Genomic DNA, 17611 nt, shown 5'->3' on the forward strand with positions numbered 1-17611 from the left:
TCCTCTGGCAGCAGCAATATAAAAATTCATTAGTGTTAACAACAGCACTCCTGAACTGTAAACCCCAAGGCTTTTTGCTCAAGGGCTGACTATGATGATAATACAATGAAGTTATTTGGATCTTAAAAACTTCATTATAAAATGCAAATGTAAAATATATGTGTTCTGACTTGTTGATATTAGCACAGAACTCTTGTTTTATGGTAGAATGGCACACATCAACTCCTGAAACTGTTAAGGGAACTGTATTTTGCACGGAGCTGGATCCTATACTGAGGACCATACTCTGGAGCCTCCTTCCAAGCCTGTGGGACTCTTAATGAACAGATGGGACTGTGTATTAGTGAAACTTGGTACAAAAGTGGAACCTTAAGTGAATGCTGATGGGAATTTTGCTGCTGGAAGAAGGCCATGCCTCCTTTGTGGTACCAGTTACTCAGTACTGGGGAAAGGGTGATCTGTTTGCAGTGATACTCCAGCACTCTTGGCAGAGCTCTAATTTCACTCTGGAGAAAAGCAGGTGTTCTTTTCTTTCAGGCAAATTTCACAAGAAGATAAAAACTGGGAAACAAATATTCAGGAACTCCAGAAAAATGTAAGTAGATGGCAGATTATCAGATTATCTCAGTATCTATATAAGCAGACCTATCTATGTATTTATACAGAGAGAGTGCTTTGAATCTAATGCAAATTTAGTAACTCTCATGATAGAAAAAAGATGACAGTCAGGTAGGCTGGCTTCTCAGTGGGACAGGGTGACTGAACCACACTGAGAGGTTTTGGTTAGGTTTTATACTTTTTTTTTTCCTGAGAAAAATATAATTTAAAGGATCACTAAATGATTCAGCAGCATTTTCTTCAATTTTTAATCCATAGCCAGAAAGACTCAGAAGGTGTCAATAGGTTGTTTGTAACCATGTTGCATGACAACTGAGCACAACTCTTCTGAGGTACCCAATACCAATTTGCTACACTGTGACATGCCTGCTTTATTACTCAAGGAGGGATAAATCACTTGGGTAAATCCCATTCTCTTTGCTGTGCACACATTAATACTGTCTAAGTCTTTATGCTGAAGCTGGATCAGATGAGATGTAAACTCTGCAGTGGGATTAATTTCACCTACATTTCGTTGTCTAAATGTCACATCCTCTCCACCTCACTGGCATCACTAATGAATCCAGGCCTGTGTTTGGGAGCTCAAGTCCTTGACTGTCCTACGTGTCACACTGAAACGAACAAAACCAACAGTATTTCTTATTAATTTTTAAGAAGTTTTAAGAAAAGTTGTGGCTGCCCCGGCAGTGTTCAAGGCCAGGTTGGATGGGGCTTTGAGCAACCTGGTCTAGTGGGAGGTGTCCCTGCCCATGCAGGGAGTTGGAACTAGATGATCTTTAATGTCCCTTCCAACCAAAACCATCCTGTGATTGTATGATTTCAAGTTTTACACCTTTTTCAAGGCAGTGCATAAAAGACAACCTTTTCAAAGAGCAAGGACTTACTTGTACCTTAGTAGAGCTTTGAACTATGTGGAAGAGGCTGGAAACGAGAGGGGGACTGAGGCTGGAAGAAGGTGATTCCCTGGGTTGGTGGCAAAAGTGAGATTAGAGCAAAGAAGCAGAGTCACGATGGGAAGTGCTGGATCTGAGGTTGAGAGCATGAGGATATCAGTATGGGGTTGCAGGAGCTGGGCATGGGGGTGTAGAAGCTGCATAGGAATGTGGGCTTGTCACATCCATCAGATTTGTACAGGAGGCACAAAAGATCTGACATCTGGTTTATGTCATAGGTTTTATAGGCATATGAACAACAAAGAGAGTGTCTGGAGTGCCCTCTGTAGTAGGAATTGCATGTCAACTCTACTTTTCCTGCTCAAATGAAGTTGGGATGGGGGAGCAGAGCACAGCTGGGTGTATGCAACAGCTGCTAGCTACTTTCATCTCTTAGATCACATATTCATGTTTGTTATAGGTATGCACGAAATGCTTTAATTTAAATATTTCTGTCTTTTGTGCTGAAAATACAATACAGGAACAGAATGCTTTTGTGAATCCCAAGCATAATAGATAGCTCAGTTAATAATTTTTTTTCTCCCTATCTACAGCACAGAATAACAGACAAAATTCTTCTCATCAAATGCCTGACTGTACTGGGATGTGTTATTCTTATGTTTTTTCTCAACTCATTTGTTCCAGGCATTTACCTAGATCTTGGTAAGTTTCATAGTTTTGTTCTATCTAAGCAAAATAAACACGTCCCCCCCCCTCCCCCTGAAAAAAAACAGCAGTATTCTTCTGAATCAGGATCTTTTCAGAAAGCTCTTTCTCATATGTCTCTGGCCTTGCAATTACAGCAGGTTAATCAGAACAGCAGTTTCTCAGAACAGGTTTTCAAAATGCAGTCACATCCCAGTCACCCCAGGAGGAAAAACAAGAGAATGCTCAGGACTTAATTTTTCTGATTTCCCAGTACTAACAAGCTGGTTAAACATTACCGAATGAGCAGATTTAACCTCACCATCGTTGTACTGTAGGGCCTATGTTACATTGCCTGGTACATGTGATGGAATCTGAGCACATAAAGCCACCTGGGATATTACTGGAATAACTGTAGAGAGCAGAGAGACCCAAACCTGATGCAGACTCACCTGTGCTGCTGTTTGGGTGTCATCCCTGAAATGAGTTGTCTTCAGTACTGCACCTTGATTTATTTTAATCTCAGATGAAACGAGCTGGGTCACTGCAAATGAGTCTGGGAGCAAAGCAGCACTTACACAAGGGGCAGTCTGGGAGACCAAAATCTTGCTGAGGACTTGGGCTAAGCAGTTCTCTGACAGTGCTGATACACCCAACGAGACGCGGTTGGCAGACAGTAGAAGTTCTGGTGCCCTGGAGCAGTATGAGATTAGGAAAGGGGATGTGTCAGTTAGACCTTCTCCATCATTTCAGGCAGTGCCACAGCTGCTGTGGCAACTTCCCTGTCCCAGTGTCTTGGCCATGGAAATGAGTGATTTCAGCCAATAACAATTACTGGTTGTTAGGAAATTAAAAAGTGTACTGATGTATTATAACTGTGAAAGTGCTATATTACTAAGGCATAGAAAGATGCACAGACTGAAAAACATTTGAAGTCACCAGGGCTAAGGACATAAGGAAGGAGTTCACATCAGCAATTTAACAAATAAATTTTCATCTTTACTTTTCTGTATCAGACAAATGGCCACTGAGCCATGTAGGATTTTTCTGAATGAAACCCAGCATCTAAAAGTGTTTTTGAAAAGCCAAGACCACATAGCACTGGCTGCACATGCTCCTGGTAGGATAGTCTTTCAAAACTGCCAACTAATTGGAGTCAATACAAGAATAAACTTAATAACTGATGGTTGTTTTTGTCCTACTTTCTGCCAGTAAAAAAAATACGAAAAAAAATGGCTTGGTTGGATGTGCAGGGTTCTATTATTCAGTAGCTGATCTTCATTTTCAACCTTGAACATAAGTATGGTTGTACGTGTTCTGCATAATTTCTCCCTTTTCTGTATGCATGACAAAACTGTAGATTAATGAATAAATTATCTTAAACCATACACATAATTTCTATTTACAATTAATGGAACCTGCAAACTTAGACTGAGATCTCATTGGTGATGCCTGAATTTCACTATCTTGATGAGAGCTGTCACGTATTTATCACTGCTGAAGTAGTGCTGCTGTGATCTCTATGGATTTTAGTCCTCCAGTGCATTGAAATGAATTTCCTGAAGTACAGTACATCTTGTACTCTGATGGTTTGGGTAATTTTGTTCAATATGTTTTTCTCATAAAAACGGAAAGTAGATTGAAGTTCAGTGTTTAATTTTCTTCCAGAATAATGTTTTATATGGAGGCTGAAGTGTTAGAAATCTAATAACTTTTAATTGCATTTGGTAGAGTGAATTAGAAAGATTATAGAATTCTTTATCAGTCCCCAGCCTTGATACAATTTTTCCATTATGAACTTGGAATCATTATTATAATTTGAGGGAGCTGACATTTTAATTTAAATAATAAAATTTGCATACTTAGCTGCCTTTTAAAATGCAAAACACATTCCTATTCAGTTTTCTTGTACCTGTTTACCTGTGTATTTAGTCTAGTTCTATGAAATACCTATGTTAATGAGAGATTAGTAGTGAGACTTTAAATAAACAGATATGGCAAACTTTAAGACTTCTACAGTGCTTTCACTTGGCTTCAAGGGATTTTACATTATTGATAAAACATGGATAAAGCATCTGAGAAAAGATGACAAAAGATGAAAGTATACCCTTTGAGGATTGTACCTGCCTCCCATTTTGACTTTAACTTTGAGGGAAGCATGTCTGAAGCTTTGAACTATCATGAGAAGCCCCAAAAGAGACAAAAGATTTTAAAAGTAAGATAAAGCAAGATTTTGTTGAAATTTAAACTAGATTTTATATATATATATATATATTTATTTCATTTTCTAATAGAGAATGCTCAAAGTGGCTGGATCAGAAAGAATACACAAAATCAATTTATAACTGACTTCATTTTGTTTCTGGGGGGGGCAGGTCATTCCTGTTTGCTTTGGTTTCACTTATTTCAACAAGCTGCTGAAGTACTGTGAACTCTAATTCCTTCTAGTATCCATGAAGAGGGACCCATCACCTCTGTGGTCCAGTTTTATGTATGCCCCTCTCAGTGGTCTCTGCATATAATGCAGAATCCCTCCTCCTGCAGACCCCCTCTCTCTTGCTCTATTCCACCTCTGGAAGCCTCTTTCCCAGGGCCAGGCTGAGAGTTTCTGAGGCAGGGCAAGGTCCTTCCTTCCTTTTAAAAGGTTGCAACAAACCCTCCTTTTCTTGTCTTCAAGAAACAAGTTGCAAGCAAAACAAAAGAGAGCAAACAAAAGAAATACTGCCTGTCTCTATTTTGGCTGCAGACTGCTGGGAGCTGGGAAGGTATGCCAGGAGAAATACAGTTGTATGTTTGCCTTCTTTGTATATTCATTCCCACAGTATTGCTACTACTTTCACATTTGGAGACAGAACTTGAGCATGAGTGAACCTTTGGTATCATGATCTGTGGATGTTTTCATATTCCTTAGATGAATTAATTATTTATGTAAGGGGAAAGAGAGAGGTTTGGGGACTTCTTGAATTCTTCCCATCATTTAGGACCGGTATTTGCTTCAGCCCCAGCAGAAGACAGAGCTTCAAATAATAAATCTGGAGGGAACTATCTTGGCTTTTCTGTTTGCTTCTGCAGAGGGCTTATGTCTTCATGGAATTGCCTGAGCCCATTCTGGTTCTTTTAGTGCTGTGGATGTCTATGATCTTTCAGACATCAATGTTTAAGCTAAATACTGCTTCAACTTCTGCTGCTCTTAAAGTAATCTCTGGAGGAGGTCAGTAGTCAGTGGAGGTGATCAACAGCTGTGATTCATCTGACCTACTTTAAAGGTCTAATTCATGAAATAATTTGCTGTACCTTACATCACTTTGCTCTTTGTATGTCAGAGGATGTCTTCTCAAGCTATTCCAAGTTTTAGTCATAGACACGTAAAAACCATAACATCTAGATGGACATTTGACTTGACATTTGATTATTTGGGGATTTCACTTCTAACTAAAGTCAGCTTCGGTAACCAAAGCAGTGCTAGCAAAACCCACAGATTTATGAACTTTTTAAAAAAGTATGGTTTTGTTCTTTAAACTAATTTGGTCACTATGACCTTTCTGAGTATTAGGACAAGTTCTATAAATCACCTCTCCATACCACTTCTGTTGGGCAAATATCCCAGGTCTAAATTTTCCCTGCCATCCTTTCTCTAAAGCTAAAGTTCCTCAGTACTTGCAGACTTGTTTGGTGAGAGCTCATTTATGTAGTTAGCTTCTCTCAGAAAACACTCTTGTGGAAATTCACAGGAGAAATTAAATACATTAATTGGAAAGGGCTTCAGCAGAACAAAAGATACCAAAATTGTATCTACAGAGAAAGGTTAAGCAAGTTGTAGCAAAAAGTTTTGGTCCCCCAAAACATTTGGATTAGGGGTGCCTTCTCTTCTGCCAGTGGTTGTCTGGAAAGTCCTTCACTCATTTCAGTGAAGTAGATGGTTTTGGTCCCCCAAAACATTTGGATTAAGAGTGCCTTCTCTTCTGGCAGTAGGCTCCCATTTTTGAAGTATCTGGGGTGATGTTATGCTTATAGAAACATAGAGTAATCAGATTTTTTTCTTTGAAATAAGTCCAACTGTTAACCTGGTAATGTGATCTTGTGGGCAAAAAGGGGAGCATTCCTTGTACCTGAAGCTAAGAGTTTATTGTTAGTCTAATTAAAAGTTGTATCAGTGTAAGCAAAACACAAAACCTGGCTATTTGTAGTCCTCTTATAATACTAAGACAGTCCAAATGATCTAATTAATACAAAACAAGACTCATTAACAATATACAGTTAAAACTCTTGGGGAAAAAAACAAAAAAGCAACCAACCAAAACCTCAAAATCCCAAAATACTCCCAGTATCTACTCCTTATATTCTACTGTTAGGGTCACCCTTTCATGGTCTGCCGGGTGCTAGGGTTCACAGGTTTAGATTGGGAGAAGTCACAATAAACGTTGCTATCTTCAGGTCATTGGTGGGATGAGCATGATAGGTGTGCAGTCCTCCTCTTTACCAGGAGGTGAATAGTGTTGATGTTGATGGTTTCTTCCTCTCTGTTCTTGGGCCTTCTTAAGCCCATTTTTATATGTTTTCTAAAGCTTTTTCAAATTTGGCATTGAGCTCTGCATTATGCCCAATGTTATCCTATGTGGTGTATTGTATGTGTGTTAGATACTTGTTTCTTGTCTTGTTGTAACCCCCAAAATGGGTTTTTACCAGCTCCTAAGTTTGCTCTGTCACCTGTAAAGAGCCACTCTTGAGTTGCTGCTAATCCTGGGGCCTTTGGTATCACTATGTGTCCCTTTTTAGCTGCAATTACTCACCCAGTGCACTCTTGTCTGTGGCAGCTTCTTTCTTTCACAGTTTTCCATTAATGCTCCACCTACTTTCCACAATTAAAGTAGTTTCTTTAGTTCCTGACCTTGTATGGTAAACAGAGCAACAACTTGTAGCATCTGACAAGAGTTTCCAGCCTATTGCAGTAAAATAGAGGAAAAATTAGAGCCATGTTTTTAGGCATTCCTCTTTGAAGGTTCTCAGCCCTTCCAGGACCTTCTAGTAGTGTTTGCTGGGATTGATCTGCAGCCCTTTTCCCCAGGTGGTATCAGCTACAACTGTCAGCAGAGTCTGGCATATTTGTCCTCACATAGTGCTCTTGTCCTACCTGCTATTTCTTAATTTGTCTATTATTTTATCTGTTCTGGCATGCAATGTTGTTGGTTTAAGATGTCTAGTACCTTCACATTGAGGTCAAGAAGAGCACCCTGTGTGACTGACCTTTTGGTCTCTAAGTATGTAGCATGGAGATTTGATCACACCATGAAGATACAAATTATTTTAAAATGGGAATGGATGTCACTGTATTTAAGAGACTTAATACATCTTTGATTCATAGTGATGTTGAAAAAATTTGTGGTGCAGTACAGATGAATATGAGTTAAAAATAAACTGGACAATTATTTTGTAATAATGAGAATGTTGGAATGGAGCTAAATTGGTGCAGTCAGCATTGTCTCAGACTCAGAAAATCTGGCCCCGTTCTTGGGTATTTCTCCTCTGCAGCGTAATATTGTATTCTGAAAATAAGAGAAATCTGATTTCCATGGTCCTTGCAGTCTTTATTTATTTTAGGATAGTATTCAAAAGAATTCTGCCCTTGAAATGCACAGTCATCTTTACAAGCCTGTAATTAAGCATGGCAAATATCCTCTGTCCTTGCAGCTGCCCATACACTTCACAACAAAAAAAAACCACCAAGAACCAGTAACAGTTATATCTGCTAGTGCAGCTTTTGCACTTTATTGCTTACTTCTTGAAAAGCTGACCTTTCCTCTATCTTGGTATTTGCATCTTCTCAATTATTTTTGGTTCACAAGAGTCAATAAGGCTATGGCGATAGAGTGTTTATTTGCAGTGACCTTCACTGAGATAACTGTAAATTGTTTAGACTTACAGATTGGTACAACATACTCAGCTATACACCTGTCAACATACCTTACCTTTAGATACAGTGCCTAGACACAGCAATCTCTAAGTAGATTTTCTTTCTTTCAGTGTTCTATCTTGGATGCCATCCTACCTCATCTATAAAATTGTGTGTGGAGGATTAGACAAAAGTTAGGTGCTGATATGACAATACAATGGTGAAAGTGAATTCTGCATTCTGACCTCATGGTATTACAGCTATGCAAAGAAGTCCAGCCCATCCTTTCCTCATGCACATCTGCTGATGTGTGATTACAGGGCAGCTACTCCTCTGTTTTATGCTACGCTTCCGGATTTTAACTTTGGCATTACCTTCTATCAGCATAGATAGATGTTTCTTTTGCCTTGCATGGGATTATAGTTTCCACCAGCTTTTTTCATGTTCTTGTATTGTACAAAGCATTTCTTGTGGTGCAAGCTGTCCTGGACTGTCAGCATCAAAATTCTGTCCCCAAGGAGTAGCCTTGCACTGTGGTACTACAAATAGAACAGAACAACTGAAAATTATTTCCATGGAGTTAAGCCTATGAGAAGAGACCACTCAAAAAGACCAGCAAGATGGCAATTTTATAAAAAAAACCAATATTAAACATAAACCAGTGCTTATGGGTTGAAAGCAAGTATTACTTATAAACATTCAGCATGATTTCAGAATGTATATTTTCAGGGATGCCTGATAAAATAGAACAAAAATTTACAGAAACTTAAACACAGGACGTTGTAATTCACCTTCAGAACTACTGGTGAAACATATTACGTAAGTAGAGCAAGAACTACTGGAAATACATCTGTGATTTAACTTATTCACTCAAGTACTTCTATATGCATGTATAAGAATATAGTTGAGTGTATGCTTTACTTTACATAACATTACAACTATACCATAGTGTATGAAGGCCTGGCATACATCCTTAAGCTAAATTTTGAGGGTTTGTGGAGTTAATCAGACTTCTTCTGACTAAGCTGTTGGAACACAGTGATGTACTTTACTTTGTCATGTATTCAATAATGTGCTGTGTAAAAAAATCACTCAGAGGTATCATACATGTTCTGGCTGGTAAGACTGTTATGGACAGTGTGGGCTAAAAGGATTTATACAATTCACAAGAAGTTTCTGAGGCCATTTTATATCTAGAGATTGTTAAGATCACAGAAGAAGAATATCCTACTTTGTTCAGTGAAAAATGTCAAAAAGCCCCATCACATTGTTTGCAAATAGTTTGCATATTTTCATAAGGCAGATGCTGGTCTAGCTTATTTTTAGAAAACTCTACTTATTTTCAACTGCTGAAAATATGTGACCCTGGATAGTGTGTAGTCTGAATCTTTCTGCTATTACACCTCCTTTTCACTGCCTCTTGTCCTACCCACTACTGCTACCATCAACAAGTTTCTCTCTGCCCTCTGGAGCAGCCTGGTACAAACCTGAAGACTTGAGACTACCCATTTAATCAGCTTATATTTGAGTTAAATATCCTGGATTGATTTGTTTTTTCCTCTAAAGTCAACCTTTCAGATTGTCGGTTGTGCTTAACTTCTTTGCCTTGTTACCCATCTTTCTTAAAGTATGTCTTCTCATGGTTTACCAGGGATGAAGAGAGCAGATCTTGCTTCACAGAATTTACCATTTACCATCCTTTCTCTGTATTCCAGTGGGCCTTTAGGTTCAGTTATGATCCACTGTATTTCTTGAGTCTTTTCTGCAGACCTGTTGAGCATGCAGTTGCTTCCCACCTTGCATTTGTGCACTTTTACCTCTTTCTAGCTAAATTTAGTACCATGTGCCTGTATTTCTTGATTAGCACACTGTTTTGCCTGAGCCAGCATTGAGATCATGCAATGTTACCCTGGCTTTGATTGTCGGTACGAATGTCTCAAGTGCCATTTCATTTTTCATAAAAATGAATTGTAAGTGTACTCAGTATTCATAAAGGTAGGATTTCAAATTCCATGCACATACAGTGAACATACGGTGTCTGCATGTTCACATTGTTAGAAGGAAGCTTATTATGCTTTTGAGCTGGTAGTAGGTTAGGCAAAATGACTTTTACTAAGGAATAGAAATTCTTAATGAGCATTTGAAAGACCTACAGATTACTCAGTAATTTTTTTCTTCCATTTCTTTCTTTTTCACCTACCTTCCCACATATTCTAGACTTCGATTTGATTCTATTAGATTGTTTTCTATTGTCAAGTTCTTATGGTTGATTATTTCAAAATAAGGTTGTTGGTGGTTTGTTTTCTTGGGAGTTTTTTTGAGTAGGATTTCAATTGTGTTTCTCATCATGAGATGTTTATTGTTCCAAAGGTGGTTTTCCCTGCTGGGTAAAGTGTATGAGAAAAGCAAAGCACTCAAGCTATTTCTAGTGTACCTTTTTTTTTTTTCTTTCTTGGTCACAGACAGAAGACATGGGCATTTTTTTCTGTGAAGAATGCATTATAAATTTGCAAGGTGGATTTTGTAATAAAATTTCATTTTCTTTTTTTCCTAAAATAAATAGAAACTGTCACTGTCTTCAACAAGCACCATAACAGTGCAGAAATGGAGTTTAGCTTCAGTTTCTCTTAATGTTACTTTTTCAGAACATCAGTTGTTGTGAAACAGAGTCACTGAAAAGGCAGTAAAGGAAGTGATCTGTGGAACTGTAAATGGGCTTTGCTTCCACTGTAGTAATGAGAAGTTATTTTTTAAAATTGTTTCTATTTCTCTTCTTTCTGGCTATCTTTTGAGGCCCAGAAAGCAAGAAAAGAAATGAACAGAGAAGCCATTCTTTAATGCATCTTAGTACTTTCAATTCTTCAAAAATGAAAGTATAGCTTCAAAGTGAATCCAGGGCAGATGCAAAGCTACCCAAATATATAAAACACTGCTATAGCATGTTCACTGTCATGAATGGACTTAGAAGGGCCTTGGAAAAGCCTTAGAAATCCTTCCCACTTAGAAAGGTAGGCTGCCGCATGTTTGTTTTTCATTGAAGGTTGACAAGCAGTCCAGCAGCCAGCAGCCAGTCAGTCAAGAAGTTACGGGCATTCACCAACTACTGTGGCCTTCAGGCTTCAAAAGAAGATTTTACTCTCATCCAACTATGGAGTGCTTGAAGTCAAACCATTGTACTAAAAGGCATCATAAACAGAAATCTTGCATAAAGTCACCCAAATTTCTTGAGAGACCTTCTCCTTTCTCTCTCCTTCTCTCTGCTCCCTCTCAGACATGAGGAAATTCACTTTGATCAGACTGTGTGTGGAGACTGAAATAAGCTCTGTGCAGCCAGAGCTGGTAGCTGAGGGGTTTGAGCTGTACTTGCTAGAGCACGGCAGGAGGACATGTCCATTGCCTGTCCATGTTCTCTCTGTTCTCTCATGTGAAGCCATGTGCATGGAGCTGATACATGCTGGCAACACTCGTGGTGCTTGGAAACACCTGGCTCTGTCCACCTTTTGAGCCATTCAGTTATATTTCATTAGGTTTAGCAAATGATTGTTATCTCTGTATAGCATATTCAAGTTGATTTGTTTTTGTTGGATGCAGGAGGGTAGAAATAATGCCAAGATCTTATCACAGATTGTTCCAGAATGATTGAGAAATTGCTGTTCTTTAATTCTTCGCTTGGTTTTACTTGCATACAAAATGTAATGTTGTCACGTTTGTGCACAATAGCAGTAAAATTCTGCTACTAAGCTCCTGAGTTGCTACATCTACCCTTTGCAGTACTCCTGCAGAAGTGCCATCAGCATGATTTTAAGGAAGAGCTGAGCCCACTGTTATTTACCGGAATTCAGAAAACAGCCAAAACTTGTCAGTTAGAAGAAAATTAGCCAGTGCATGCCCTAGTAGAGGACAGGAACTTAAGAGTTCTCCCTTTCATTTGCTACTTGGGAAACTCCTTGAGCACTCCTGTCCCTGTTTGTACCTGTTTTTACAAAGTCTCATTTACCTTTGGTGTAAATGAGATTATCAAGGATTTTGAGAACATTTTCCTGGAAGATCCTCTATGTGCCATATGCCGTTTCAATATTCAATCTACACTCTTACCCAGAGTCTGGTGCACAAAATCCCTGCATATGTTTTCAGCTTGTGCCAGAACCCAGCATTTATCCTGAGCAGTACAGAGTATTACCACTGTTTGATCAGTTTTGGAGTCCCTTACCAAAGCGTGGTAAAAATGTCATCCTTTTTCACAAGAAAATGTGTCAGCTGTTTGGAGAGAAGCAAGGTTGTGTGCATTTGAAGCTACAAAAGTCAGTCTTGTACGTAAATGGTTGCTGAGGGGTGTGGCTGGAAATAGAGAAGGGCAACTGCTCTAGACCCTTCACCAGGTTCATTGCCCTGTAACTCCTGAGCTGCTGGTTTTGGCTTTCTGGCAGTTATACTGAAATATACTGCAGCTCAGTAGATGTTCCTTACTGATCACAGTTAGCCTGTAACTCTCATTTGAAGGGTGCAGTATGTCACTGAAAGCTCCTAAAATATATCTGAGAAAGTACAATGAATTTGTAGACTAGGGAATGTGACACTGTATAGGGTTTTTTCGGAGAAAATTGTTAATGATGTTCCCAGCTTCATGAAAAGGGAGAACCTTCAACATTTTTATTTCTTGTATATTTGAACAGGATGGAATATAGCTTCATTTTAAACTGTTGGATGTTTTTGAATCTCTTTCTTGTTTTGACCTATCAGGAAAACACTTACATACAAGCTGTAAATTCAATGGCCTAAACTTTTATGAACTGTGGTTCTTGAAGGCTTTTGGAGAGGGTTCACTTTATTTATCTATCTGCTTTGTGACAGGGGCCTGTTGTCCTTAAATTATGTTTGGTATTTGGTTATAAGTTTATGATTAAACTTGTTTGCCAGCAAAGATGCTTGTTTTTTCCTCCTTCCTCGCTGCTTCTGAAATTTTGTGAATCCATCACTTTCTGACTGTGAATATATGAAATAGCATTAGTTGTATGAAATAGTCACAGCAAAGAGAGAAATAACTTGAATAGCTGGGAGGCTTTATTTCCACAATTTAAGTTAAATATGATAGTTTTATGTATTAAAAGAAAAAGAATCATCGCTACTTAGGAAAAAAAATAGAAAAGACGGAAAGGGAAGCATCATTCTGAGGAAAAAAATGCCCAAAGGCCTTTTGTTTCATGTCTGAAATCCCATTATATTGTTTAAGATATATATGCCAGAGGAATCAAACACCTCCAGAAAGGTTTTTAATCGTGCAGAGAGAAGGTGAGCCTTGCTTGGACAGGAGATGTGCTGATTATGTTATCTGGCTGACTGGGCATTTGATTGCATTTTCTCTCACTCCGTTAACAAAATATGTGTCTTTAAACACCCCAGGATGGACAGAGGGATCCTGTCTGGAAAGCCTGTTTTGCTATTTAAAGTCAATCCTTCTGTTTTAAGAGTTATCCCTGCCTCTGTTTATTTTCTAGAGCACATAACCAGTGAGTCTTGAAGAGCCTGAAAAAGGCAATACTGTATCTTCTCTGATGGTGGCACATCACCAGTCTATGAAGTGTAAAGTGTTGTTCTATCTCTCTTGCAGGCTGGATTGCAATATTTGGAGCCATTTGGCTGCTTGTGCTTGCAGACATCCATGATTTTGAGATGATACTGAACAGAGTTGAGTGGGCAACCCTCCTTTTCTTTGCAGCATTGTTTGTTCTCATGGAGGTAAGTTTCTATGACTTCTAAAGCCTGAATAGTTACAACTAACTTAAAATGTGAATTACATTCCTGGGCAGGGACCTCCTGCAGATCCAATCCTGCTGGAATCTTGATGATCAAGTGTAGTCAGAGTAGTACAAAAAGTAATGGCAGAGTGGTGGAAGTTGGTTGGAAATCTTTGAGTTTCTATTTTGCACTGTAGGGTTGGTCTCACTTCTCTTGTTCTGCGGCATTTGCTGCATATAATAATTGTCTGTAAGTGGAATTTTAGTTTCCAAGTTTGTTGGTGACTTATATGTCTACATTTACTTAGGCAAATGAGAGGAAAAATAAAAGAATGAGAATAAACCAGAGTTGAATGGCTTGAATGGATAATACCACTGAATTTCAGTTTGCAATTGTAATTTAAAAGGATATTCAGTACTTGAAATGCCTTGATATCTTGTTGTGTAGTTTCTTTGTATTTGTCTGCTTGAGGAAAAGAAACAGTGTAGCCATGTTTCTATCCCATTTTATTTACTGTTTGATGCTTTTGTGTAGTCCAAGAGGATTTCTTTTTACCCCAAGTGTTTGGATAATTATTTGTATGATTATCCACATTTACTTGTCAGTTAGGCTTATGTGCATTCCCTAGAATGCCTCATATTTTTACTAGTTATTTGTTGGGTTTAAATGATGTAGTTAGGTTGTAGAAGCATGACTGATAAAACCCGAGTGACCACTGACACTGCCATGGCTAGTAAATTGTCTGAGTGAGCAGCCTGGGAAAAGCCTGTAACAACAAATCTGCTTCCACTGTCTCCCTTCTTCACCCTCCCCTCATACCCTGGTAATTGCAAAGAATCCAAGAATTTCTACATTGGGATCTATTAAAAAAAATCACCAACAGTAAAAGGGACAAAATTTGAAGCAAATACAAACAGTGAGTAATTCAACTAACTCTAATTAATGCCAATCTGGAAGTTCAAATCAGGTAAGCTCTGAGAAGATGAATGGAAACTCTGATTATCATTAGGAAGCTTGTTTGAGAGCTAGTAGGTCTAACATTCATTGGGAAATGTCAATTTATTGTACATCCCTCAGTGCAGGCAATTTTTAGTTCCCTATGTTATCAGGCTCTATGTGCCTTTGCATTTTTTGGCTCTTATAGGGAATCCATATTGAAGCCATGTTTATTTTGTCTGCTGCTGCTGCTGTAACAGTTTATTAGTTGCATTCCCTGATGTAATTATTGTTTTAGCTTGGCTTGAACAGTTTTGATTTGAATGCTGTGACTGCACAATAACATAGTAAAACACACAGGAAGTTATTTGCCATTTACTGCCAGACTTCAGATACAACTGTTGTAATTCACTGAACTTTGTTTTTATGGTTTCTCAGGTCACCAGTGCATAGTTTGCTAATGAAAGGATATTTTTCCTTGCTCTGTAGAACAGCAGTTTAAGGTCAGGAAAGAAACTTTAACACATAATCAAGAAAGAAAGCAAGACAGTAAATTTTTCCCCATAAATGAATGAGAAAAATTTTCCAAGTATCATCACTGCTAATTTTGATCTGAATCTATTACCCTTTGGATTAGCAAGAGCTTCCAGTCCTTGCCAAGGCATTTTTCTTCCCCTTAGGTTAACAATGTCAAGAAGAAAAATGTCAAAACAAAAGCTACACACTGAAGTGTAAGAAATCTGAGCTAGGCACTCGGTGTTGTCAGCTCATATTCTTCACCCTTGGGGATCCTTCATCTTGGATGGCTCCTAGTCTGAAGCTATTTCCTACTGCTGTTAATGTTCCCTTTCCTATTGCAAGGCACATCTGAAAACCTGTGTGAGACTTCCACTGCAACTCATTTTAGAAAATGTGAATTAAGTTCCAGAGCCATGGGGGCACTCTTGGAGGTTCTGCCTTTGGGTGCTCATTGGTCCAGTCTGGTAGATCTTTTGCAATGAAAAAAGACTGGAAATCCTTTGAAACTCTGGTTTTCTATTATGTCCTTTGTGTAATTCATCTTTACAACTGTTTTTTTAGTCCTTTTTCACAGCTGGCTGTTACAGGTTATAAAATCTTTCGCTTCTTCTGTCTCTTTGTGACATAAGTGCTTACTCCTCTCAGGAATACAGTATTTTGTTCAATTTTATAGTCAAAATCGACATTTTACCTTAATCCCTTCAGGCAGAGTTCATTTACAACAGTCATTGTGACATGCTGTCCATAAAAGTTTCAGACAAATTTTTCAGCATAAATTAGACTTTGATCTAAAATGGTACATGATTTTTTTTTCTGCAGTAAAAATCTATTTTGAGCTGTCAGACAGGAGCTAGGATGCTTGAAGGTACCAATTAGTGCAGTAATGCTTATTCCTCTGAGAAGACAAGAATATCCAGGAGAGTCTCTGTGTGGTTTGCAGCCAGGGAAGGCCAGTTGTGGGCTACTGATAGCTGACTTCCACTTAGGTGCTTGCAGGCAATTGTTCTAGATACTGTAGAGACATCCTAAAGTTGGCTATTGCAGGAGTGGTGTGCATGTCCTTCACTCTCTTCTTCCCTCATTTCCAAAGATCTTTTTTGTAGTATCATGTCTGGCTGCCAGAAAAAAATTGAAGTGTTACTGGAAACTAATACGTTGTGTTAATAGATAGTGAAGTAATAATGTAGCAATGTTAACTGAATGTAACTCTGAGCTCTGGCTGCTGGCAGCTATGTGTTAAAATGTTTATTTCAAAGTGTGAATGCAAAGCAGTTGCAGAAAAAACCATTGCAGTTCATTAAAAATGTTGCTTTGACATCCATTTTAAAAGTCACTTTCATCACCTTGAGTTCTTAAAACAACATAGATAGCTTAGAATGAAAATGGTAACTTAAAATTATCAACAACAATTAATTTATTGGGAAACTTTCTCCTGGGAAATTAAAGTAACGAAAAAATGTCCATTTTTAAAAAAATATAAGGGCTTTGTGTATGTATTTTAAAGTCTTAATGAGTGCTGAGTCTTTAAATATGCCTTCTCTTGTGCAGTGAATTATTGAACAGAAATACAGTTTTTGGGCCAAATTAAATATCTGGTGATACCCAAACCATTAGTGTTCAGCTGCCACCTAGCAAGCTGCAGTTATAGGAATGCCAGTCTGAATCACAGCCCCTTTGTCACTCTGACATTACTGTGTCTTATCCCACACCACTCAGTGCCTATTAGCATTTTTGTTCATCTCTGTCATAGAATTTGACAGCATGCAAGTTGATTTTTTTTTTTTTTTTGCACCACTGTCTCTAAAGATATATCCCATTCAACCTGAAAATTCTAGTTCATTTTGGACACCTGTAAGAAAAGAAAACACAAAGTGAGTTAAAGGCTAGCTCTCATGAGTTAAAATCACCTTTTACCTCGTGGTTTGAGGGAATAGATCCTTCTCCTGGGGTGTGAAGAGTCTGTGTGCATTCTCCTGTCTGCCCAAGGAGAGATCAGAGCTATCACCACTTGGCTGGAATCTTGCTGTGTCTTTTTGTTCTCACAGAATCACAGAGTAGTCAGAGTTGGAAAGGACCTCTGAGATCACCAAGTCTGACCAGTATGGTAGTAACCATGTTTGTCTGGGATGTTGTCTAAGTGTTCTGTACAAATGGGAATGGGAGTTCAGAGTACCCTGGCCCATGCTGTTCCCAGGTCCAGTGGTTACAGGGCTCCTCCCTGTGGTTTGTGTGCTCGACTTGGGCATCAGAGACCTGGTTTTCCTGCCTTTCAGGTGCTGCTGCCTCTGCACCAATTTCCATTCACTCATGAATTCTGGCCTGATTTAGCAGATGG

At 38.6% G+C, this 17611-nt stretch overlaps 1 protein-coding gene across 1 annotated transcript in view; it reads left to right on the forward strand.

Moving 5' to 3' along the window:
* OCA2 (OCA2 melanosomal transmembrane protein) overlaps positions 1-17611 on the forward strand; it is a 179470-nt gene that overhangs the window by 92253 nt on the left and 69606 nt on the right. The window contains exons 16-18 of the mRNA XM_051608617.1: positions 538-595; positions 2105-2213; positions 13694-13821. Coding sequence (XP_051464577.1) covers positions 538-595; positions 2105-2213; positions 13694-13821 — 295 coding nt within the window. The remainder of the gene's footprint in view (positions 1-537; positions 596-2104; positions 2214-13693; positions 13822-17611) is intronic.

This window comes from Apus apus, chromosome 1 (genome assembly GCF_020740795.1).
Source record: "Apus apus isolate bApuApu2 chromosome 1, bApuApu2.pri.cur, whole genome shotgun sequence".
NCBI lineage: Eukaryota > Metazoa > Chordata > Aves > Apodiformes > Apodidae > Apus > Apus apus.